Source organism: Rhinolophus sinicus, chromosome 16 (genome assembly GCF_057876585.1).
Source record: "Rhinolophus sinicus isolate RSI-liver-muscle chromosome 16, RSI-T2T, whole genome shotgun sequence".
Lineage (NCBI taxonomy): Eukaryota > Metazoa > Chordata > Mammalia > Chiroptera > Rhinolophidae > Rhinolophus > Rhinolophus sinicus.
The window spans coordinates 133,791,627-133,819,516 of NC_142516.1; the positions used below are offsets into that span (position 1 = coordinate 133,791,627).

Genomic DNA, 27,890 nt, shown 5'->3' on the forward strand with positions numbered 1-27,890 from the left:
TTAGAAGAACTACAAGCTCAATGTAACTGGAATGTAAGGTGCAATTTGCAAAAATGTATTTTTTCCCAAACCAGTATCTGATCACGCAGTCCTTAGCTTAGGCAACTTCTCCACTGTCTAGTGTGCAAGCCAGAGACCTGGGAATCAAAGACTCCTCACACACAATTGGTGATTAAGTGGTGTTAATTCTGCTTTTCAAACACCTTTCTGAGCGTCTGCATTTCTAGTGTTATTACAATAGTTCAGAAGGTAAGCTATTCCAACTCCTCTCCCTGCGTCTTATCACATCTTCTAATCTACCCACTGATTTATTTGGAGAGAAAAAAAAACAGCCTAATTATGTCCCTTCTTTACTTAAACTCTCCAATGTCGTCTCATTGCCTAAGTCCCTTAGATTTATACATCAGACTGTGAGGTTTGGCTACTGAACATTTCTGGTATTATTTCTCCATGCCTGCCCTTTTTACTTCTTATTAGCCCAATCAAAAAGCACATTATACTCCAGCCATATTGAGCTTGTAGTTCTCCTAAAATGCACCAAACTGCCTTTAGCAAATCCTTTGTTTAATCTACCCTCTCAGCCTGGGGTGCTGGCCTCACTGGACTACAGTAGCCCTGATAATGTACCTCGCAGACTTGCACCTGCAAAGAGCATAGTTGGTCATGGTCCCAACTGCGGAACTCTGACTGCTCCTCCTGGGCTCCTCTCAGACCATGACTTTGTGCAGCCGAGATGTTACAGCACATCCTTTCCTGGAAGGAAGGAAGTTATCCTAGGGGGGCTGTGGCTCCTTCTTCCAATGACCCTATTTTCCTTAGACTACATAGTAGTCAGGACACTTCCACCCAATTGTCTTTCCCTCCCTCCATCACACCGGGTTAGATGTATGGTCTGACAGCTTTCCCAGTTTCTGATGAATGGCTCTACATTTTCTCTCACAATTTGCCCTAATAATGTTCTTTCACATTTAATCTTCTCTTAGTACCTGCTTCTCACAAGTCCTGGCCCCAACTAACACAATGACCATCTAATGAAAACCTACTTTTTATCTGACATGTCACTCTTCTAAGTATCTTATGACCCCTAGTAAAACAATGTGTCATATGCAATAACAGTATATTATATATTATAACTAATAATAGCACTGTTAATATTATACATGTTAATATTCATATATTTCCTCCGTATCCTACATGAAATGCCATCATACTTTCTATTATACTGTATTTTCTCACTATAGTGAAAATATCTTACATAACATCTCTGTGCCCACACAGCTGAGCACAGTGGTTGGCCATCAACCAAAAATAGTTCATCAGTGACTACAAAAGTGCTCAGCACGCAGTGGATGCTCAATAAATATGTGTTGAAAAAGTGAATGAATGATGTTTACTGACTAAATGAATGAATGCATGAGTGAATGGCACAAATGCCTGGAGAGCAGGGGTAGAAATCAAAGGTCATAGAGAAACACAGGGAGAAAGAAAAAATGTTTTCTTTCCTTGAAGAAATAATGGAGAACGAACAAATTCTAACAGATAAGCATTTTATGAAAGATACTGAATTGTTCTATTGACATTGCAATTAAAAATATAACTGTAAATCAAGTATCTGAAATTTTGTCATTTTATGTTTGACTGTTTCATTGGTTATGCAGTAGAAGATATATTTGGGTATAGCCTGGATGTTCGAGAAAGGTGGGCAACCTGTTGTGGGGAAAATACAGCCTCATCTCTGAACGGGAATCATGTGAATTTGCAGAAGAGACTCTAAAAGGAAATCATCACCCCCATTTTAAATGTTATTGCAGTAAAACTGTGTTGTTAAGAGCAAAGTACTTTTCATAGAATGAGCTAGTCCTATAGCTTACCCTACACCAGTCTTTTATTTAGGGAAATGCTATATTTTAAGAAATGTTACTTAAACCATGACGTATCTACATTTGAAATGTCTCATTTTAAGAAATGAAAGCTGTGATATAATAAAGTTTAAAAACCTGGATTCCAATCCCAGTTTTTCCCTCTGCTAAAAAAACTGTGTGACTTTGAGCAAGGAACATAGCCTCCCAGAGAAGGGACCTCCTGTTAAAGGAGAATAATAATAGAACTTCCCATATAGTGTTTGTGAGGACTGAATGAGATAATAAATGTACATGCCATGAGAACAGCGGCTGACACACAATTGCTGCTCAATAAATACTGGCTGAATCGACAGCCTGGGCTGTAGTAGCATCTAATGCATTTTAAATGTCTGAGATGAATTTATAACTTGGTATTTCTCCAAAATTAAAATCTACTTGGAAACGTTTCTCATAATAACCCTTTCTTACTCTCATGGAGCCCACTCATTCGTTCAGGCTGTATTCCCTACTCCATATTTGAGGAGAGCTCCCGTTTTACAGGATCTGAGAAATTTCCCCAATGTAGTTCCCACTCCTCAACTCATCTTGACCCCAATCAAGCTGCTGCTGCTACTGCCATTTTTCAGAAGTGAGGCCACCATCAGGCCTCACAGTCTGGCCATTCATAATCACGTGCAGTTGGAAAGCTGTGCAGAGTGCCTAATCCTCTGGCCCTTTCCCACTTTACCTTCTTCTCCCAACAATGTTCCTCACATCCTCTCCTCCATGTTTAACTTACTAAAACCTGTCCCCTGGAAAGGATCTGAAAAACTATTTGCATTTGGAAACTTTTAATAAACTGAACTAATATTTATGGAACCCCCTACTTGTTTCTAGGCACTGTTTCTAGGCACTGTTTTGTCTCGCCAAGGATGTTATATTTTTAAGAAGACAGTGCATTAGGACATAGAAATAAACATAAATAAAACTCTATTGGGAGGACTTGAGCAAGCAGGTTTGGTCCTGTGGAACCTGCAGATGTCCACTTCTTGACTTTGACTATAGAGAAATGTGGTAACTAAAACATGTCCACAAATCCTTTCACACCCCTCCCTTTAAGAGGAGGAGCCTAGTCTCTATCCCAACGCCCCTTTAGTGTGGCTGGACTTGACTTGCTTCTAACAAATATAAAAAAAGTAGAATTAATGGTGTGTGACTTTGAAGTCTCGGTCACACAAGGGATTACTACTTCCTCCTTGCTCTTTCTCTTGGATTTATCAGTCTAGAAGAAGTTTGCTTCTATCTCGTGCAGAGAGAGCCATGTGGCGAGGAACAGAAAGAAGCCTCCCGCCAATAGCCATGTAAGTGCATCATCTTGAAAGCACACCCTTCAGTCCCAGTCAAGCCTTTGGATGACTGCAGCCCCAGACTATTGTCCTGGCATCATTCCTGATTCACAGAAATATCAAAGAGCAAATATTTGTTTTAAGCTATTCAGTTTTGAGATAATTTGTTAGACAGCAATAGATAGTTAATACAAAAGAAACATGGACATTCCGAGGTTTTGAAGTTACTTACAAGTAATAGGTGATATATTTATGCTTAAAAAAAAAAAAATCCAGGATAGGATGTTTGTCTTGGCCACAGGTAGCTTTGAGGACCAAAACAATGGCACCTTACATTTATGTAGCACTGCATGCCTGACAGCATTTGATTCTCACAAGAACCCCAATAGGGAAGTAGGAAAATTATTATTCTCTTTTTTATAGATGATATAAAGCGAATTGCCTGAGGTTTCATAGATAATGATATGGATGGTACGAAAATTGGGAATTCAGGACCCTTGAATTTCAGTTTAACATAATTTCTTTTATATTATACTCTCTACATTTCCAAGCCAGTGGCTGTGTTAGTTAATAGGAGAGATAAAAGAAATACACATTTACTGATTATTCATTCTCTGCCAAGAAGTACACCAGATATTTTACATACTTTATTTCATTTAATCATCATATCCAATGGCATAGCTCTTATTAATATCAATTTTCAGATGAGGACTCTTGAGAGTGAGGAAAAATAACAAGAAAATTGCCAATGATCACGTGTGTCACTTAAGGGTAGATGTATTATAGGTATTATATATATGTATATTAAAGTCACTATCATTCAATCTTAGTATTTCTGTCCCTAAAATTCCTGCAGCTATAACTCGGCCTGATATAGGTGAGATCATTCCTAAATCTTGCCTGAACTACCGTAATAATTTCTTAATTGTTACCTCTGTTCCTAGACTTTTCCAATCTGCTGCCAGAGTAATAGTTCTAAAATCACTTTAATATGACTCCATTATATACATGGTAAGTTCTCTCTCTCTCTCTCTCTTTCTCTCTCTCTCTCTCTCTCTCTCTCTCTCTCTCTCTCTCTCTCTCTCTCTCTCTCTCTCTCTCGACATTTAGGACTGCTTACACTACCTCTTAACTCCTGCTAATGTCTCAGGCTTTTCTCTATATATACTTCAGATTCTTTTTTAAAGACATAAATTAGCCTTTCCTCATGGTGGTTCCTAGACCAACCTCCTTACTTTTCCTGTACATCTACTCATCAATAACGCAAGTCAAGTACCACCAGCCTCTTCTCATAGGCTAACTTGGCTGTCCCTCTTTTGTACTTTCATAGCACACTCTGCTTTCCCCTGACATGGAATTCCCTACCTTAGATTAAAATTATCTCTCTTCAACTGTTTTTAATATTAGAAAGCAATGATTGCATGCCTTCGGTGTGCTGGCCCCTTCTAGGCATGAGATACAGCAGTGAGCAAGACCCAGAAAATCTCTGCCTCTTTGGGACTTTTATTCTATTTGTAAAATCATACATAGATAGATAGATAAAGACAGGTAGGCAGACAGATAGACAGAAATATCAGAGGGAAATAAGTGCTGGGTAGAGAATTAGAATAGGGCGATGTGACAAATAATACCTAGGAGACACTGAAGCTGAGTATTGGTTGACAAAAAAGAGTTAGTTATGTGAGAATTGGTGGAAAAACACATCAGGAAGAGATTCCAAGTAGTGTAGGAAACAAAAGTTAAGGCAGAAACATATTTGGCTCTTTGAAAATCGGAGGGAAGGCCAGTCAGTATTCCTGGAGCACAGTGGGCAGGGAGAGATTATTCTAAGCTGACACAGAGAGGTTGGTAGAGGTCAGATCTCACGGGCCTCTGGGAGCCAGCATAGGGAGTTTGGATTCTCTTCTGAGAACAACGAAAAGCTCTGAGAGGATTTTTAGTGGAGGAGAATAAACTCTGGCCTATATTTTTAAAAGCTCATTCCAGCTGCTATGTGAGGGATGGCTTATAGAAAGACAAATGTGCAAGTGAGGAGGCTGTTGCAGGGAGTCCATAAAAGATAGACACCAGAGACTTGCACTAGGGTGCCATGGTTGGAGACAGAGAGATGAGGACAGATTTGAGATATACAGACGCAGTTGCAGTACCTGCTGATAGATTAGATGAGGAAAAGGAGGGAAGGGAAGGAATCAAGGTTAACTTCTAGACTTTTGCCTTGAACAACTGGATAAATGATAATTGTTGTTTAAAGATATAAGAGACTAGGGGAGAAGGAGGCAGAAGGTCTTGGAGGGAAATCAAATGTTCTATTTTTAGCAATGTTAAATTAGAGATGACTGTGGGACATCTGAATAGAGAGCATGGAGTTCCAGGGGAAAGATCAGTGTTGGATTTTATATATATATATATATATATATATGCATAGATATGGATATATATAAATATATAAATAATGCGTGTGTGTGTGTACACACAGTAGAAAGTTTGCGAACTTAATTGTCTGAACTTCGTGTGTGTGTGTGTGTGTGTGTGTGTGTGTGTGTGTGTGTATTAGGTGTGATCAAAAACTGTGGTGAATGCTGCTGCCGAGTGCCATCCAATGGAAAGGCAGGGATCTTCAATACAGGAAGTTGTGTGCTACTTGTTGTGTGTCACAATGTGTGACAAGTTTCAACTTGTTTGGTGTAGTCAGTTGGGTGTGAGCTATGGTGAAGAGAAGATGTGTTTTAAATTGTGCCATAAATCATTCTCCATCATGACAATGCTCCATGTCATACATCACTTCTGGTACATGGCAATTTCTGTCAAATAAAAACATTATGGTGTATCCACCTTATTTACCGGATCTGGCACCGTGCAACTTCTGGCTCTTCCCCAAAGTCAAAATGATTTGGGACATCGAGGCAGCCACAACAGCACAAACAAAGACACTCACGAAAGAGGACTTCTAGAACGATGGGTTAAGTGTGTTCAAAATGAGGGGGAGTATTTTGAGGGGGCTTAATGGCAATGTGTCTTTTACTGTAATAACTTTTTTTAAAAGTTTAAACAATTATCATATTGTGTGATCATGCCTCATATAGTTTAGATTACGTATCTTCTGGAAAGTGTGCTAATAGAATGATCCTTATAAGCCCCTTTGTGACTGAGCTTTTGTGATAATCATCCCCAGGTAGATATTGTGGAAGAAGTGTAGGGTCTGGGCCAGGACTTGATGTCGGTTGTAAGTTTTACACATTTTTGTTCTCTGAGGTCTGTCCCACTCTCCAACTAACCTAGTCCTGGTGCCAGCTTCAGGAGATGGCTTCCTGCCACTGCCTACATTTGTGTCATGCAATAAGTTTCCAGCTCCAACCATTCACAAAGTGGCTAAGCTATTCTCTTTGGAATGCTCTTCCATAATAATCCTTTCACACTTTAAATATATATAGTAAAATACACAATTTCACCAGGGGAAATTGGACATTTTATTATAGCTTGTTGCCTTGAACAAATTATATAAATAATAATACTTCCGATCACAAATGGGCCATTTTCCATGACAGCTCTGCAATAAATCCCTAAGCCATACCACCAGCAGAATTTCTTTTTCTTTTCCTTTTTGTTCATCAATGAGAAAATAAGTTTTATCTTTCCCCTCAAATTAATCTTAGTATGCAGATAAAATCATGTATTTTCCAGGTCTTATTTTAATTCTTTAATATTCTGGATATAATTCATTCCTGGTTGGATATTAATTATCTCACACATGTGAATCTAGAATATTATCATTAAAGGCATATGGTTTAGTTAAAAAAAGAAATGGTCTTTCATTTATAATTTTTTATATGTACCTAAAGCAAAGAGATTCAGAATGCCATTCATTAATAAAACAAGTTCATCTTCCTGAGAAAATTGGAAACCTTTGAAGTCACTCTATCTTTGATTTATTTAACTTTTCAAAGAGAGACAAAATAATGACTCAGCAGTTAATGGTTTAGTCTTTCATTTGTCATTTAGCTATCATGTTTTATACTGTTATTTAGCTTTACTATTGTACTGTGGTAGTTCTGTTGCGTGCTAACATGGCTAGGCTGAACAGTGTTTCCTAGAATTGTCTTCCCTATCTCTTTCTGGTTTTGTCTTTTTATACTTGGAAGGTCAGCACTTTTGTGCCTTATACACATAGGTAAGCACCAGAGGTCATTAGCACTAACATGGGTCAGTCATTGTCACAGTTTCCAGCTCGCACTCATGAATTTGAGCTTGCCCTTGCTCTTCCCTGCTCTATATCCATTTGCCTTTCCAATGGCCTGTCCTGCATACTTCAAGAGCCAGCATCAGATGCAAAGCCAACAGTTTTTAGAGAGTGCTTGACCAGCACCCGTAAGTGCCTAAGGTCAAATCTCTGTTACAAATCAGAGAGAGAAAAAGAGAGAGAGAGAGAGAGAGAGAGAGAGAGAGAGAGAGAGAGAGAGAGAGAGAGAGAGACTAGTGGTTTTCTGGCAGAGTCAAAGCCCAAGGTTCTGCTTTTTCTCTCTGCCCCTTTCTCTACTTGGAGGCTACATCTAGTCTCCAGGCTTTAACTTTCACCTGTCTAGCTGGCTCAAAAATCTCCATTTTAAGCCATGACTTGTATCTGCATTCCAGGCCTGTTTCCAACTATCTACTGGACATCCAACGGTACTTGGCTAAAATGCCATTACTTCAAAAGCAATGTGTTTAAAACTCAACTTGCTGACATCCCTGCCAGTCTCTATCAGTATTCCCTCCATCTCCCACACTGGAGAAAGATGGGCACTTTTGACACTTTCCCCTCTTGTCCTATTAGCAACGATTATCAGAGTGTTCCTCAGAGGTCTAGAAAACAGCGGGGGCCAGGGAAGAAGTTCACTGGGTGGGTGGCACTCAAGTTTATTTAGAGTTCTATTTTTATGAAATTCCATATATTTATTTTAAAAGAAGTTTCTGCTGCTTAATTTTGAATTCTCTTGCTAAAAACCGCTTTCCTCTCTGCATGCCTTACATCACCCCCTGCTCTTCTCATTGCTGTTATCTGTGGGCTGTAGGGCACTCTCCCTCATCCAGGGAGAACACTGGTAAGAAACTCCCTCACTTTGTTGTTATGCTAGCCGTTGTGGTCATCATGGTCTCAAAACTTCAGCAACACTCTCCTGGCCAAAATCAACCATCATCTTCTAACTGACAAACCCTCTGGATTTTTCAGTCCCCTTCCTACTTGACTCTTTCTGGTATTTAGTTACTCTGTTCTGAACCTTCCTTCTTGAAATGCTTTTATTCCTAAGCTTCTGAAGCACAATCTTTCCTGCCCTTCTCCTCCTTAGAAAAGAAATATAAAATGGTGTCGTTATGAGAAAAAGTTCTGACTTCTCTTCCTTTGTCATCCTGTGTGTGTGCACATGTGCACAGAGCATGAACATGTATTATCCCTGTTCTTCCCTGTATGCTTTCCTTGAATGATCTGATCTATTCCCATCTCACTGACTTCAATAATTTCCCATGAGCTCATGACTCCTGAATCTCATCTCCATCCATCCTCTATTTTCCGAATCCCAGATCCATAGACTTAAATGCCCACTGGCACCTCCACCTGAATGTTCCTTGACCCCTTAAACTTAGCCCACTCCAAACTGAACTCATTCTTGTTCCCCAGCCCAGGTTCATCTCATCCAAGCACATTTCTCTCATTATTCATATCTGCACTAATCTCTCCCTTCTCTCAATTTTTTGCATGTTATGTAGAATCATTTGCATATATTAGCATTTAAATGTTCTATTGCATCTCTTAATTTAGTCTCCTCAGTTAAACTCTAGGCTTCTTGAAGGTAGGACTCACACTACTGGCTGGTCCTATGTCCTTGCAATATCTGGATTTTAGCTAGATACAAGATGGAACTGAATTATTCTCAAGTACTGGGGTCTACGTAAGGAGGAACACGCCCGGAAATCATAACTCCATCTGCTGTCTAAATCCAAAGGTAACAGGCATAACTCATCTTTTTCTTTGAGCACTACTAGTAGGAGAAATAATTTTAAAGTGAAAAATCTAAAAGAAAAAGCAATGTTCTGAATTAGATTTTAAAATTTTACTTGGAACTCTGCCTTAAGAAATTTTTTTCACCTGCATGGTTCTGCATGATTTGATAATGTATCTCTCTCCACCTCCAACTCTCTAATTGAACCAATATATATGAGGCCAGATGATAGAGGTATAACTTATCAGATTATAGTGGCTCTATCTTTAAAGATAGCTGTACCTTGACTCTGAAAACCAGTCAGAAACTGGGATAGTGGAGGGCTGGGAAGCAGAAGTGGGGGCTTCAGGCTCCTCTTTTGCTCCCCAGGGTCAGGCCCCCCACAGGGGCAGCCATTGACCTTCAGCCCAGTGGCTGAGGGAGGAGGAGTCCTCTCCACTTTCTCATCCCAGGCTCCCCAGACTCTCAGAGGCCACACATCTGCTATCTACCAACCTTTCTCTGGCTAAAAATCATAATGAAGCTACTTATTCCTGTCCTCCAAAAGGATACAAAATGGGTGAGTCATGAAGTCAGTACATCTACAGTTGTTAGAGAATGTTTGAAATCTTTGCTTTATGAGCACTAAGATAAAGAAGCCAAATAACTCATAGTAAGGGAGTTGAGAAATATTTTTGGGTAGAAAAAATATTTAACTTACTGAGTTTTATATTTCGCACTTGTCTTTTTATACGTCCAGAGTATATGGAAGAGGGTGTTATTTCTTTTAAGCTTGTCCTTGCCAGTCCCAGCCTCTCCTTTCTGCCTTCTTTACCCCATTTAATGATGCCCTTTATATTTCTATCTCTAGGCTTCCCTTCTAAACCTCTCACAGGTAAGATTCTGATATTTTTCGTTTGCACATCCCATTGTGCAGTTACCCCTGGGATTTCTACGGGAAAGTAGACAAAAGTGAATTTTAGATCTGTGAAAGAAAATTATTGTTTTATTTTAAAATTTATTAAATTTATAGGAGCCACATTGGTTAATAATTTTATGTAGGTTTCAAGTGTACAATTCTATAATACATCATCTACATATTGCATTGTGTGTTCACCACCCAAAGTCGAGTCTTTTTCCGTCACCATATATATGACCCCATTTACCCTCTTCTACCTCTCCCCAATCCCCATTCCCTCTGATAATCACCATACTGTTGTCTGTGTCTATGAGTTTTGTTGTTGTTTGTTTGTCTTATTTGGAATAGAGTTACCATATGACCCAGCAATCCTTCTTCTGAAAAATCTACCTGAAAAATTTGAAAACATTTATTTGTAAAGATATACGTACCCTATGCTCACTGCAGCATTATTCACGGTGGCCAAGACATGGAAAATACCTAAGTGTCTTTTGATGGTTGACAGGATAATGAAGATTTGGTACATATATACAATGGAATACTACTCAACCATAAGAAAATATGAAATATTGATATTTATGACAACATGAATGGATCTTGAGAATATCATGTTAAGTGAAATAAGTCAGACAGAAAAAGTCAAGAACCATATGATTTCACTCATATGTGAGATATAAAACTGAAAGCAAAAAATTTTGACAATTAGCCAGCAGGTGTATATAGGGGAAGGGTATCACTTTGAGAGAAGAAAGCAATTCCCTAAAATTGCAACGTAAGGCCAGTGTTACAGCCTGTCACATCCTTTTATGGAAGTGGAGAAATTACTCACAAATAGCAAGGAACATTTTGAAATGATATTCACTACTTTCATTGACTTTAGTCATTGAAATCCTGTGTTGGCCTCAACCTTAATTAAACAGTGGGGAAAGGAAAGACTGTTGTTGAACATCCAGTGTGGGCACAGGATGAGATATTTTAATCAAAAGATCCAGAAATAACCCTACTTCGAGGTTAAAAGAAAAATTACCTGCATGGATAGTAAAAAAAAAAAAAAAAAAAAAAAAAAAGCAAAAAAAACCTGCTTTAGAACACAATAAAGCCATTCTTTTTATGAATATCAGACTGAGTTTTACTTTTATCTGTGCACTATCTTATGGAACAAATCATTTGCTATCAATTCCTACAACCATACACCAGAAAAAGTGTTATAAGCATGAAGAGAGACTAATTAGAGTGCTTTTCAACAGAAGTTGGACAGATAAACACTTCTAATCTTCATTCTTTGATCAAAATGTCACTTATTCTTAATGCAATTTTCATTCCTGGTTTCTTCCCTCACTTAATAGCAGGGAAATATCCTATCAGGTGTTACAATATTTAAATCATCATATATAAATAATAAGCGCTCTTCAAGAAAATCCAGAACATATAAAGTTTTGAGTGAATAAAGTAGTTTCCTTTGAGTAAGGTCTTAGAAGGCAAAACTTTTATGACTGCCCATACAACAAAACCTCCAGAACATAAGTGGACCAAATTCCATTCACAGAAATGAACTCTCTAGATTGACTATAGAAATATCACTTGCATGGTCTAGAAGGCTGGTTAATTAGTTACTTGCTACTGAGTTTCTTAAGAGTTAGCTTTGAAATGGAAGAGGCCTCTCCGATGCATACGTATATTGAAAAGCAGTAATAAACCTTTTACTTGCACTGATGTTTTCCTGACATACAGGTATGGGAGAGCCTGCCTCCTTTCCCATCACGTTTAGAAGGGGAACAACAGATGTTGGCCACTAAATTTCCTGGCTGCAGTGAATCTCTCGGGTTACATTTTGACCTAGTCTCTCTTTTCCATGAGCAGCACACTTTTACCTTCAAGACTCTTACATAATATGGAATAACAAAATTATGACATCTGCTTCTAAGACTAAGAAATAGACACCTATCTAGTTGGCTTGCAGTTGGCTTTCAAGCCTTCTCAGTATGGAAGCTGCTGAGAAATCTGAAGCTTCCCATACTCACTGGCCCTGAGTAGGAATTATACTAAACCTAAAGCTGGATTTAAAATGAGAAACTTCAGAACGCCCAGTGAAACCCATCTGCAACAGAGACTTTGAAGTGTTCTTTCTCATACAGAGACTCAAGGGCAATAGATTCTAATTGAGTAAGTTGTCTGCCCAGGAAAATCTTAGCCATAAATAAGTTTATCTTATTTAACACTGGAAAGATATAAAACTGAATCTATTATTTGAACTTTATCCATTACCAAGGAAATAAAATCACAGGTTTGAAACTCATCTATTTAAGGCTATTGTAAGACCTTTGTGTTAAAACAGAAATAAGTTTGGTGGTGACAGTTTTAGAAATCAAAAAGAGTAAAGAGCACATGTCATCCTGTTAGGTTTCTTTAGAAGAAAGGGCACTTAAATAAGGAAGAGAAAAGACAGCTATATCTCTGGAGAGTATAAAAGCACCAGAGGCTGTGGGTAGAACTTTGAACAAATTGTGTCCTGAGCTTGAAATATCACCCACATTTCTGAAAGCTAGCTTTATAGATTTTGATTTGTATTTGACTACTCAGCATGAAATAGACTGAGATTTTTCTGTGACCCTGAAAGTTATCAAAAAAACACACAATTCCTATTTGCTGTTAAGGACTATTCAGAGTGACAGATATATGTGACTATAATGATGCTTATATACATTTATATTCTGACTGAGGTCCAGATTCTGGTTGGATCTGGCAAGTCAGAACACAATATAGAATGTTCTAGATAATACGAACGCAAAGAAGAAAAAACCCAAAATCTTCAAAAGGTTTGTCGTTAAGTTATAACTGAAATAACAGTAGTTAACATGTAAAGAGGTGTTTATATAGGGAGAGCATTTGTTTTTTGAGAAAATCCTTCCAATTTAAGACAGAGATTTATCAAATGTTGTGACTCAAAGTTGGATTTAATCAGTTAATATTGAAACTAATCAGAATCTAATATGAGAAGAAGCATATAGATACCTGAGTAGAAAGGACACATGAATTTTTAAAAAATGATAAAGTGAAAAATTCAAATGGGGAAGAAATATGAGCTCCATATAATCAGAGTGGTAGAAAAGCTCTAGCCAGGTCATCCCAAAGCATATTGGGAGGATGCTTTTAGCAAGTTCAACCAGGAGCACAGTTCAATTCATTTTATGTATTTTCAAGGTTTATAATGCAGGGTCTTTGGAGAATAATGTGCTAACACGCGATGACTGACAAAATGCAACAGGTAATCAGACAGCTGGATAAACTAGGAAGCCTGGGTAGGAATCGGGGTGTAAAGACCACATGTAATTGGGAGCACTCAGAAAGTGTTCATTCTGGTATTGCAAAATTGAATATCAAGCTTGAAACTATTGTATAAAATGAGGACTTGGAGCAGGCTGAAGGCGTAAGGCCACAAGACACTCAGGATGAGGATAGTCCTTGGAGGCCTGTCTTTGGTTACTTTTAACATCCCACTGTCTGGTTAAGGTCAGTGTGGGGTCTAAACCCTGAGAAGAACTGAGTTTGTTTGTGAGAGTCCAGAAGCCCCAACTCTGGGCAATAAACTAAAGTTTGCTATGAAGAATTCTGGGATGATCTTACAGAAGTACTTGGGAGAGACGGAGTACTGAGCACTCAACACTCATCTACCATTCCTCAAGGCCCATTTCAAAGGTAATTTCATTAATACTGAGTGATAATATAACTCACACTTCATGCCAAGTTCTGTCTTAGTATTTTTTTTGTTCTCAAAACTCAATCCTCAGCACAGTCAGTTTTAGTCAGCATTTGTATAATCTGTTATACTTAACTAACATGAAAACTAAGCCACAGAGAGATTTTAAGTAACATGCTCAAGGTCGCATATTTAGTAGAAGATAGAGTTCATAGTAGAAGAATGAACTCTGATGGTCTCATTCCCAAACCACTTTGCTGAAACCGCCTTACTGTACTCAGTCCGCAATAACCTTTCCCGATGGTACCCAGCCAGATGCAATTTCTTCTTCATCTGAATTCCAGCAGCATTTAGTACCCTTATATTTACCATATCCTATGTTGATTTTAATTTGATTATGTGTTGTATCTCCTCAACTAGATTATAAACTTGTTGAGAGGTAACAATTATCTCTGTATCCCCTACCATTATTCCCAAGGCCCATTTTAATGTCCTATGCATAGTTGGTGCTCAATGGATTTTGGTTGTGGGATTGAATTAAATGGGGTGAGGGGATGATTTATCCAATCATTCACACCACTACCCCATTCACACGATGAAATTTCCAGCCAAAATGGACGTACTCCATCTTCTCCTGCATCCCAAAGAGAAGGGATACAGAGCTGGACTCAGTAACACAACCACGGGCATATTTTCATTCCCATTCGCCCTCCTCCCCCTACTTCCGCAACAAAATCTATGTATATGAATCACGCTTCTTCATTTATTTCATTGCATTTCCTGGCATCCTATGTTTCATGATAACTTTTAAGAGATTAGGAAAATGCTGGCCAAATTCAATATTTTACAAAAGTTTGGTTGCAATAAAAGTCAATGGCTACTAAATATAGTTTACAAAGAAACATACTCTAATTTCTAATGAACTTTGGTGAAATATGTGAGAAGTGGTTACAGTAACTTACAGAAGACCCAGAATGAGAGCAAGTCCAGAAGCGTGGACTGTTCAGGCAAAGGGCCAAGGTGTCCTTTCGAACCTTTCTGACTGCCTCTTACCTTGTCCCTGCTTGCCTGAGAAGCCACCAGAATGTGTGATCTGTATTCATAGCATGGACTAAAGCTCAAATAAGCTTTTATCTCTGTTCTCCTTATACAACCAGTGCCACCCCTTTTGCCCCAAGTGATAAGCATTTGGAAAGCCCCAGCCTTTTGTTTAAGAACAGAATGAAAAAGCCTCCAGGATCCCTTTCCTCTCACAGAACTTAACTCTTAAAGGGTTGGTCAGTTCTGGGTCACCCAGCAGTAGAGAAGTAAATACTGAAGAAGAATTATTTGACAGCCAATCTTCTGCCAGTTGAAAAATATTCAGAAGTTAAAGAAGCTAAACCTCAAAGTCATAAAATAAGAGAATGTTACAATTGCTAGAGACCTTGACTACTCCATATTTCAACCCCCTCATGTTTCAAATGAAGACATTGAAGCTCAGTGAGGGAACATGATTTGTTCAAAGCCACACAGGGAAAGAAGGAACTACTGATATGTGCAACAATGTGAATGAATCACAAAAACATTATGTTGCACTAAAGAAGCCAGAAAGAGAAGAAAGCATACTGAACTATTGTGTTAAATTCTAGTACAGGCAAAAAAACCAAGCTATGGTGACAGAAATCAAAAAGTATTTGGCTGGAGTAGGGTGCTGGCTGAAAAGGGGCCCAAGAGAATGTTTGATGGTTATCAACATGTTCTATACCTTGATTGGGCTGGTAGTTACATAGTGTAGTGTATAAAGTATCAAAGCCATCACACTCTATACCTCAAATCTATGCATTGTATTGTATGTAAAATGCATCTTAATAATCCGATTTTAAATAATTGTTTAAAGTTGTTAAAAGGGACTGGACTCTGGCTGTCTGCCTCCCAGCCAGGTTTGTTGGGCTCCACCACCCTCCTTCCAGTTCTTTTCTTTCTTTCTTGATGCACTTTTCAGAACCAAGTCAGGTTGGTGACTGGTACTGGATGACTCTCTGAAGCTGCATGACAAAGAACGTGAGAGGTTTCAATGGGGTCCACAGTTAAATCTGGGGCATTAAATCATCAGCTCGGAACCACTCTGGAGATAGCCATGACTCATGCAAATTTCAAGCAAGATAAAATAATGCAATAATGATTACAAGTTCCCCAAGAAGGAGGGGGATAGGACATGAGTAAGCTAAGGAATATTAGGTGTCATCAGTAATTCTAAAAGTAATATGAAAGAATGCAAGTGCTCCCTATTTAGTTCTTGTCAAGCCTGCAAAAGTCCCGATCTATTCACATGCTGTAATTATAATGTATCTCTTGGTATGGCATATATAGCAAAATCATGCAAGTGAGACTTTGAAAAACTAGAGCTGTTAAAATTGCCTGTGCATTTGTGTTTTATACACAAAGGGTGTCAAAAAAATGTATACACATTTTAAGAAAGGAAAAACTGTATTAAAATTGTAACATTCAATATATACAGATAACAAAAGATGAGTGCAAGTCACATGTGTACTTTGTTTTTGGCACCCTCAGTGTAGAGGGATATATAGTGGGGTTTTTGTTTGTTTGTTTTTGTGCTTTTCCTGGCTTCCCTGGAATTCTTCTCTCTATAGGCTACTGTCTCTTCCGTTTGAGAAGTTGGACTCTGTTTTATCAGAGGCCTTTCTCAGACAAGGGAGGGCTCTCGACAATAGTGGATTAGAATGTTTGTCTATTAAAAACAGGGCTAACAGGAGAACATCCAGGCCCTGCCACATCCTCATCTTTGCACTGCATCAGGCACCCTATTTACAGTAAGCTACAAAGATCTGGTGACACTCCATAAGCTCCTCTTCCTGGAAGAGCTATTTTGCACAGCCAGAATCATAAAATATGACAAGCAAAGCAGTGGCCTTGGGTTCTAGATTTTGCTCTTCATTCCAAGACTTCCCAAGCAGCTTACAAATGATTATCAGCTGAAGGGAAATAACTTGAAGCTCTTTGGGAAAGGACAGCTCTATTTTCAATACTGTCTTATGTCCTGCTCATCTCAGAACTTTACTGATGATACATATTTTATACTTTTCAGAAAATTTTCTTATGAAAAATATAGCACCATATCAAAATCCCAGCCCCCGTAGTTAAACCACATTGAAAATTCCACAAAGAATATCTGCACTTTTAGCCATGCTTGTTTCCAAAGAGACGTCTTCTTGGGGTTTCAAGCAACTTTTATGTATCACAAGTGTAGAAGGTCCTTAATAGTTGACATACCTTGAAAAACTATCTTATTTATTATTGTGCACCCCACAGATAACTAACGACTATCCTGAATGTAGGAACTGAATTCCAAGATATTTAAAGCAAATATATTAAAGCTCTGAAAATTAGCCTAAACATTTACTCAATCACTTCACAAATAAATGAATATAATGGGAAACTGAATAACATAAAAGCTTTGTCTGTCACCTCATTGGGAAAAATTACAGAAAAATCAATGGATATCACCATTTAAGGCTTGTCTTCAAAGGAAATATTATAGCAAGTGTAGAAATCGCTGCTAAGTTTTCATCAGTCTGATTTATTCTCTTAGACACTTGTGTCGCATTTTCGACCAACTGAAGTATCAAAGTAAGTAATGACAACTTTTATATCCTTTATGTCTGGGTAATATACTGTCCTAAGGCTTGACGTATTCCCCACAGTCAAATTTAAGTATATTATGGGGAAATTGTTCATTAGTCCCTGGCATGTACTCATCTGCCTTTAAATTTCATTTTGATCATTTGTATTAATTGACAGACTAGATCCCCTGGAAACCCTGAAAAATCTACTAATAAGCAATTGCTGTACATGTCATTATGATCATTTGCATTTCTAAACCTTTAATCTCATTAGATACTCAATATTTCTCTTGCTGTTTAGGAATGGAGCAAAATTTGACTGCCATTTTACTGTTTATGACATTTTCCCCCAAAAAAGAAAAAAATCCTCATTACTACTAGTAAAGAGCAGTATAATAATATTATCATTTAAGTATTATTAAACACTAATAGTAAGATGGTCAATAACCTGACTTCTACTCTTGGCTCTGCTAACCAGTTATTTTGGGGGCCTTGGACAAGTCACTTAACTTCTCTGGGACTCAATTTTCCAACCTACAAAATGGAGACACAAACATCTGATCAATTACAGGGATGATGGTTGTATTAGATATAACACTTTCAAAGCATTTCAACATGTGGCTTTACTCGGGTGGCACAGAAGTTCCACTCCACTCATCAGTGGTGGTATCATTACCATCATCACCATCTTCTCCATCATCATCTACAGCAGCAGCATCCCTGTCCTTACTGGGATGGGCACAGCAAGAAGTTGCCCAGCAAAATGTGACTGAAGGGATACTTGTGGAATAAGGCAAGTAGGTTTCGCATTGTATTAATTTCCTAGGGCTGCCCTTAAAAGGTACCACAAACTGGGTGCCTTAAACACACACACACACACACACACACACACACACACACACACACACACACACACCAGAAATTCATCTTCTCACAGTTCTAAAGAACAGAAGTCAGAAATCAAAGTGTCAGCAGTGCATGCTTCCTCCTTTCAAAAGCTCTAGAGGAGAATCCTTCCTTTTGTCTTCCAGGCCCTGCTGGGTTCTGGTGTTCCTTGGCTTGTGGAAATACAACCCCAACCTCTGCCTATGTTTTCACATGGACTTCTCTGTGTGATCAAATCTCCCTTTTCTTTCTCTCATAAAGACAGCAGACATTGGATTTAGGGCCAACCTTAAATCGAGAATGATTTCATCTCAAGATTTGTAACTGTTTACATATACAGAGATCCTATTTACAAATAAGGTCGTATTCTGAGGTTCTGGGTGGACATAATTTGGAGGGCACATTGCTAGCTCTCACAAAATAGTAAAAGCTCACTGGGGACCTGTTTTAAGAATTTTAAGGCTGAATTCAGGATCAGTAGGAAAGAGCACCATTATCATGAGAAAGACCTGGAAAGTGGATGCACATTTGTCATGTTCTTGTCATCACTAATCACTTCCCTATCAGGGAACTGAGACTTACAGATTTGTCAGTACCCGAGATCACTCAGTGGTAAAGTTGTACTAGAAATAAAATCTCCTGATTCACAATTCAGTGCTATTACCACATAGTTTAATAATCTTTATTCACCTCAATACTTTTCTAAAAATTATTGGAAAAAAATATAAATACAAGACCTTGAAAATTGCTGATACCTTCATACTTATGTTGTTTCAATTGGTCAGATTAAAACAGTTAAGAACCATTTGGCTGACTTCCATTTTCAGCTCTGATGGAGTAATTGGTATAACACTAACTTTTCATGTGAGAACAAAATAAAAGCTGGATAAAATTCACAGGAAAAAAACTTTTTAAAGCTTTGAAGAGTTGGTGCAGCTGACGTTGGTATACTTTAAGGAAAATATTAGTAACCAAGAAGGACATATCATGATGACAAAAGGTGACAAAAAAGTGCCAGTTCAATAAAAGTATATAAAAACATCCTAAATTTGTAAGCATCTAAGCATGTATTTTTAATATACATTTTTAAAAAGAATTAAGAGGTCACATAGGTAAATCCATACTTATAGCGGGAGGTTTTTCACTACCTATGTTTTTCACGGCAATCATAAGCAGACAAAAACACCAGTAAGGGCATAAAAACTTGAACAAGATTAAGAAATCTAATGTAATTGATGTATAAAAACATTTATCCAATTAATGAAAAAGACACATACTTTTCAAGTGAGCATGGGATATTATCAAAATTGACCATATGCCTGAGGCAACGAGATAGTCTACTCAGATTTCTATGGGTTGAAGTCATTTAGCTTATGTTCTCTGACCACGGTAGAATCCAGGCACAACTTAATCGCAAAAAAATATAAATAGAAAAATCATCCAAATACTTTCAAGCAAAGCACTTCTAAATTAACCATGAATAAAGGAAGAAATCATAGTAAAAATTAGAAAATAAGTTTAAATAAATAATAATGAGAATACAACATATTAAAACTTCTGGGATACAAAAATAAATAAATAAATAACTTGCAGAACCTAACTAAAACAATCTGCTGTGACACATTAAGAGTCTCAAATTTATACATTAGAAAAAAAACATTGAAAAATTAATAACCTATACTTTGATATTAAGGAACTAGGGAGTAAATGCAAATTCAATCCAAAGGGAGTAGAAAGAAGGAAATAATTTTTTTAGTGGTAGAAAAGAATGGTATATAGAGAAAAATCAACAAACCCCAACATTCGTTCATTAAAAAAAGCTAATGAAGCTTGATACACTTCTGACCAAAGTGATCAAAACAACAAAAAAAGGAAGAGACACAAATAAACAATATCAGGAATGCAAAACATCCTACAAACATTAAAAATAAAATTAGGGGATCTCATGCACAACTTTATACCAATACATTTAAAAGCAGAGATAAAATGGGCAAATTCATTGAAAAACAACTTATTAAAACTGAGACAAGAAGAAATAGAAAATATGAACAGTGCTTTATTAAAGAAATTAAATCTGTATAATCTCCAGGACAGATGGCTACATCAATGAGTTCTTCCTAATATTTAAGTAATAAATAACAGTAGTTTACCACAATCTCATTCAGGGATTAGAAACAGAGGGAAGACCTCTCAACTTGTTTAATGAGGTCAGCATAAATTTGATACCAAACCTGACAATAATATTATAAATAAAATCATGGAGCAATCTATTCCATAAACAAAGACACACACACACACACACACACACACACACACACACACACACACAATCCAAATTAGGTATCAGGGCAGATGAAACAGGCATGTGGGACAGAGCTATTACAATTATTTTCTTCACATTTTCCTCATTTCACTGTTCAGAAGGAGAGCAAACCGTGCTTTTGAGGTAGAAAAGAACTGTCTTATTTATTGGGAAGAAGGCAGCACAGTAGGAGACATACACTTGGGAAGTCACATATATTCATTAAATCTCACCAGGGAAGTGATGCCCTCTTTTTCAAAATTCATTACAGTACTCTCTATTGGCAGGCCTCCATTCCAGGCTTGTGTGTGTAATGGAGTGAAATGGAAGAGGTAACAGCATGAGTCAGACACTGCTAGGTTCAGTCCCAGCTCTGCCATTTGTTGGCAAGGCCAGGTTAGATAAGTTTCTTTGTCTTTCTGAACCCTAGTTTTCTTATATATTAGGTTGGTGCAAAAGTAATTTTGGGTTAAAAGGTTAAAAAGAATTGTACAATTACTTTTGCACCAACCTAAAAAAATAATGGGTCAAGGTAGTTACCGGGATTAAATGAGATAATAGATGTGAAAATGCACAGCATAGATTCTGACACATAAAGTTTTATATGTACACATAGAGAGACAGAGGTTTTCCTGAAGCTGGAGATACTGTCTACATTAGTTATGCATATTTACATGACTCATGCCACTTAAAGTCACTACTGCCTACCTTTTCCTATTTATTAAGAGCAATATATACATGCCCCTAAAAGATTATCATTTATTGTTGCAACTACTTGTAATGTGTCTGTGTGCACATCTAATGCATGTTAACAAGAATGCATATGCTGCCTCTTACAACATAGTAGTTAGAGAGATGATGAATAGACTATTTTGCGGGGGAGGGGGGCAACAGTGTCCAATAATCAATACAAGTGCTCTACGTACTCCAAAACAAATCAGAGAAAATCTCCTTTTTGAAGAATTACCTTGATGAAAGTATTCTGGGGTGGATCAGATTAAAACAAGTCATGAAAGTGGCTTTGACTCATGAGACAGTACAATGTGATGAAAACACTGAGTGTCAATAACAAACTCTAGGCTTGCATTTCCTTACTGAAGCCAGACTCTCTATAACCTATGTCTTTAAAATATCCTTGCAAATAAATTTCCTTGCCTGGAATGTACCTTCTTCCTATCCCTGCCTGGAAAACTGTTTTGTTTTGTTTTTTTTTAAATCATACATTTATTCAATCAAAAATGTTTATGAAGCCCTTAATATGCATGCAGTGCTGTGCTAGGCACCGGAGCGCTAATGGGGAATGGAATCAGACTGTGATCTCATCTTTCTGTGCAGCCTCTGCATCCGTGGCCCTATATAGCTTGCCCTGGTTGTTCCCTACCTGGTACTCAGAGCTCTGGGAGTCCACATGGCATTAGAGAACAATCTATGTGTTTCTAAGGCTACCTCCCCAGACTGGCAGGCAGCCCCACGAAGAGGCAGACCTGAGTCAATTCATCTTTTCTCCCTCAGTGCATACCTCGGAGTCTGACACATAGTGGGCGCTCAATAAATGTTTGTTGAATAAATCATTTGTTATTCATAAAGCCTTGGTACAGTCCAATCTGTTAAATGATTCTGATAATGACTATGAGAGAAATGAAAACAATTACACTCAGGAAAATTATATATTTTTGACATATTCCTTATTTTTCCTATTTTATTAGATTTTATCAGCAGCCCTAGCAGCTCCTTTAAAAATGTTAATGTCATTGATTCTTTAAAAGATGCACAGTATAGATACAGGTGAAATTATGCCTGACCAGCCTTTTCAGGTTTAAAATCATAAGGATTTTTTGAAAAAGTAATAAAATGAGCTTCCATTTAATTGGAAATAGTTACGTATATGACTGATTTAATAGAGCAGATTTGTTAACTTTCTAATCACAAATATTAATCTTGTTGGTAGAAGGCATTCATAGAATTTCACCTAACATTGAGGTCTGGCACACCCTCCAAGTAGAGATAACACAATTTAAAAAAAACACTTAGTATAGATCTAAAAGTTTCCTAAGTTTATAAAATTGTGCTGAACTGTCCTTGAAAAATGAATAAAAAGTAACCTGTCATAATTTGTGCCAAAAAATGTAGTGCTATGTGGACTCTAGAGGTTTCTGCAGCATAACTATCAAAGGAACTTTGGAGATAAAGAGATGCAGTTTCCATCTATTGATTTAAATAATGACAATGTTTAGTCTTTAATCGTCATGCTAAAAATCACATACGAAAGGACTGAAAAGTAAGAGTGTGAGAGTACCTACTTGGTCTGATGTTTGGATCCTTTCAGGTGCGCATGATACTGTTCTATGGAGTTTAGGGAGACACTGCAGATGGTACATCTGTAATTGCGCCTCAGACCTGTGGACAACAGACACATCTGATTAGCTGTTTCCTGTCATCAACCACCTGAATGAATCCTAGAATCTCCAGAAGTTCAGGGACAGAGTATCTCAGAGGTTATCTGGTCTACCCACCACCAACACTTCAGTCCCTCCTTCCAGAGCCCAGTGAACAGGCCCATTGGCAGAAGTCTGACTGTGAATATGTCAGAAGCAGCCTGCTCCATTAATGGTGACTGACATTAGAACATGTTATTTGAGGTAAAATGTTTGGGGGCATTTTGTAACCAAAACAAAGAAACATTCCACTTTTTCCTCAAGGCATATAGACATAGTTTGTTGTGATAGCTGCGATGAAACTTGAGACTCCAGAGAAAAGCTCGTCTCAATTCCTCTTCCATCTTTATCCAGAACCAGAAATTCAACTTTAGACATCATTCATTTGGGTAATTCTTCCAGGATCATCTTATAAAATGTAAATACCCAGGAGAAGGCTAATATATTAATCTAATTCACTTGAAAGCTTACTTGTACTTTCCACCAGAGAGTTTAAAAGGAAGTTTTTCATTCATTTGTTCATTCATTTAACTAATTCATTAACAGAGTATCAACTGTGGATCATGCACTAGGGATTCCAAGATGAAGAAGATGCTCTTTGCTTTCAAGAAGTTTAGTAGAAACCTGACTCCTTTGTCATATTGACTCATCTAGAGTCAAACACGTTACAAGCAGCTTTAACCAAATTTTAAATATTTGCCACAGCTCAGAGACCTAAATGGCACGTATTCCTTCTGCTACGGTGTCCCATCAGAATAGAAAGAAAAATAAACTCAGAGTCATGATCTGAAACTTTGGATTAAAATCGTGGCTCCAATTGTTTCTGATTGTGTGATCTAGGGTAAGGCCTCAGTTTCCTCATATATAAGATGAAGACAAGGCCATCTATACCAAGGTTAATGTAAGAATTAAGTGAATAGGATATAGCAAAATGCTTAGCAAGTGAGGATTGTTGTTGATACTTTTGCTCCAAAAGTCTATGTCTTACCATTGAAAAAGTCAGGGTATTAAACAGTTGTAGCACTTTTTTTTCCCCTGATGAATGCATAGTATTTTCTTTCTAAGGGACAAAATCATTCTTACTTTCCTAAAAAGAAAATAATGCACAGTGTTGGAAGAATTTTGCCAACTGCTACGTGGGTGATTTTATACAAATTATTTGACTTCTCTGTATTTTTGTTTCCTTATATGATTATGGGAGGATGGAATGAGATAAATACTATATGAAAGAGTGTCTAACACATGAGAAGTGATTAACAAATTAGCTGTTATTATGATTTTAAAGAGATGTTAAAGTGGAACGCTTTATGTTCCAATGTCCCAAACAAAGCCCTACATTGAAGCCTTAAGACATAGACGCTAACAATATCCACACTACTAGAGTGAGATATGAGAGCCCCGGTTCAGGACATCCAAAGAAAGTGGTCAAGAACCAGTTTCCAACCCTGAGCTGATGATTTACCACCAGTGTAAAAAAGAGACAGAAGAAAGAAATAGGTAGAGAATTTCTTAAAGGGAGCGATATAGTACTGTGAATTTTACTTACCCTCCTCCATGTGAGACGGGCAAGTCCTATCTCACCTAAACCCTATGGGAAAAGAATTCAATGAGCTACCTAGAGAGCTTGAGTAGCACCTGCTGGCACTTGGGAAGCAGTGTACTGGACTTTTTACACCACCTGCAAGATCCAAAGGGCTAGAGACTGTAGCTGGTTAGCTATTCAGATGGCAAAGTAAGACAGGTATCAGGATTGCACGCAGCCTGTGTTCTCAGGGCTTGTCAGAGCAAAAGATAGGTGAAAGTTTCTCAAAGACCTTGTGTCTAACATGTATAAGAGGAGCTGGTTTGGTGATGTCTTAGATATTGGTGTTGGGGGCAATGAGACCTCAGGAGAACAATGCTAGAAGTGTTTATCCAGATATCTACGGGCTTAAAGTGACCCCAGAGGAGATATTTAGCTCACAGCAAGTAATGCCTACTTCCTGCAAAAGCCTTGAAATCCTTCCATTGGAAGAGTCAGTGTGCAACCCGGGCCAAGTCAGGCAGCATCCATGCTAGCTTTGTATAGGTATCTATCAAGTAATCCTTTATCTGCCTTACCTTTCTCACCTGATACCCTGCATCCCTCAGCTCTGGGGAACCCGGGATAATTTGCTGTGGTAAAGGAAGAAAAGCAAAAGCCCCGGGCAGAGAAAAACAGAGGAGCCCACCACCCTCTCTTTTCCCATAGCAAATAGCCCAAGTAGAAATGAGCTAAGAGAGGGAGAAAACTAACTTTTAATAAAGTTTGAAGATGCTTTAAAAATATTTTTCTATCTTAGATATATCAATTAATGACATATAACTTTATATAAATAGGAATGAGAGTAAAGAACGAACTCTTTACTGCTTAAAAGTGAGAGAAAATTCATGAAACGTACCCAGTTTTTATCCAAGGGGTAGAAAAAAATTAATCCCACAGATGACTTGAAAGGGCAGGGGAGGAATAAGGTTACCGTCTGATTACATCCAATGAGACACTCACTGAATATTGCAGTATCATCAGAATTACTTTTCTGTTGCTAATGTAACAAAGAGCAGAACTTCCTGGATACTGGCAAATTCTTATGACCCAATGCATGTTTCAGAGAAGCCTATTTGACAGTCATATGATAAGCTGGGCTGGCCAGTTTAAGGACTAACTCGTTGTTTTAGTTTCAATCACATAGTCGGACACTCTTCCCTAATTGTTCATTTAAGAGTCAATTCAGTTGTGAAAAACAAACAAACAAACAAAAAACAACGAAACCACAGATCTCTGGGGTCTTCTTGGGAAGAAACCGAAGCAACTCAAAACTTTCCAGGCATAGTCTAACAGATGAAATAGACAACTGTCGGCTCTCTATTCTCTCAAGCAGTGACTCCCAAACTTCCAAGTGTGGACGCATCTACTAGTGAAGGTGGTAAAATTCAGATTCTCCAGGCACAGCTTCTGAAGATTCTGATTCTATAAGCTTTGGATGGGGCCTGAGAATCTACAAGGAGTTTCAGACTTGTAACCCCAATGCCCAACATATACACACATTTTAAAAATATTGTCCCATAGTCTCATATGACTTTTGGAAATTTGAATTTGTCAAAACAATACTAGGTCTTTAAAAAAATATTATTCCATAAAGAAGAGGTAGGCTTACATTATTTTTCCATTTCACAGGTGTGCATGATTCGGAAAGATTACTGTAGTCACTAGACGCAGAGGCTATAAATTATCACAACGAGCATATGAGTTGTTTGAATCCCTATCGAGGGTTGAGTCATGCTCCTCTTTTATGCATGGAATCAGAATGTGAAAACCAGCTTCAGTGCTTCTTCCTCCAGATTTCTCTATGAATCTTGTCATTATAAAGGTTAACTACTTTTTATATGGGTCCTCTTCAGACTACAGACTAATCAAAAGTCTCCTCGTAACAAATTGAAGTTCAGCTTGGCAACAGACATAAATATTTATGCTTAAAAATGGGCATTTTTAAGATTACCAACTAGTCTAAAAAATATTCCGATCTGTTGCTTTCAATTACAGTTCTCATGCTCTGCAGCCAAACAGAGGCGTGGGCAGGAAATATCTGGCACTTTATCGGGAGGCAAACTACAGGGAGTATAAACTAGAAAGTCAGTGCATATAAACAAGAACGAAGGCAGAAAAGGGACAGAGGAGTCCTCCCCCACACACGACACAGTGTCCTTGGTGAAACTTTGGGCTTTATTAATGCTCAGTGAAAATCCTAATTACTTTGGAATTATACAGCTCCTTTTCCCTCAGCGAACTAGAGAATCTTATTAAACAAAAATGCTAAGTTTCTTATTCAATTCATATTCAGTACAATACCATATTAAAAATATCCTAAACCTCTGCAGACACTAAGGTTATTTCTGGCGGATTGCCAGCATATGTTAGGAAACACAGTCCCTGCCTGCAAGGCACTGACAGTTCAGTTGGAGAGAAAAGATATGTATAAAAACACCAACAGTATAAGGTTGATCATAAAGAGTACCATGAAGTAGAATGGTATGGGAACTAGAAGAGGAGATTGTGTCTAACTCGGAGAGTCTGGAAAAGTTTCTTAAAGATGCATCACTTTTGTATTTATGTGCCCTAGCACAGTGTGTAAAACAGATGGTCCTGAAGGGTTTAACAGTATGTGACTACACAGTGTCTCTTTTCAAGTCTAGTAAAGCTGAACTTTAGATGTGCCTGCAACTTTAGTTGTATCCATTTTACATCAGACAAACATCATTATACCTTTGTTATAATGCCAAGTATTTTGCTGAATGCTAAGAATGTAGGTGAAAATGAAATCGATAGAATGTATATATTTATGGAGCTAGTCAGGTAGAAAGATAAGAAACAAGTAAACAAACAAAAACATAATTAAAGATTGTGAAAGTGTCACAGGATGTAAACAGGATAATGAGAGAGAAACAGGGAAGAAGGGTGATTTGGATAGTATAGTTAACAGAGTTCTCTAAGAAGTATGATATGAAACCAAATGGATGAGAATTAAGCGGTGATGTTAAGAACTAGCTAAGGAGTTGCCCAGGGAAAGTAAACAGCAAGCATAGAGATCCAGGAGTAGAAATAGGCTAGGGATTTTCAAAGAATAAAAAGTGGTAAAAGAAACAAGCAAACTAACGAACAAAATTTCCAACCCAGAAATCTATATCCAACAAAAATATCCTTCAAAATTGAAAATGGGATAAGAACATTTTCAATAAAAACTCAGAAAATAGTTTTCCAGCAGACCTGTATTATAGAAACACTTATAAAGTCCTTTAGGTGGAAGGCAAACGACACCAGATATAAACTCAGATCTACAGGAAAAAAATGAAGAACACCATAAATGATTAATAT

The 27,890-nt window shown here is 37.7% G+C and overlaps 1 protein-coding gene across 3 annotated transcripts in view; it reads right to left on the reverse strand.

Moving 5' to 3' along the window:
• The window catches only part of ZMAT4 (zinc finger matrin-type 4), a 328,792-nt gene that overhangs the window by 20,762 nt on the left and 280,140 nt on the right, over positions 1 to 27,890 (reverse strand). For all 3 annotated transcript variants that reach the window (XM_088793577.1, XM_088793575.1, XM_088793576.1), the window contains one exon: positions 22,868 to 22,964. In XM_088793577.1, the coding sequence (XP_088649703.1) occupies positions 22,868 to 22,964 (97 nt within the window). The remainder of the gene's footprint in view (positions 1 to 22,867; positions 22,965 to 27,890) is intronic.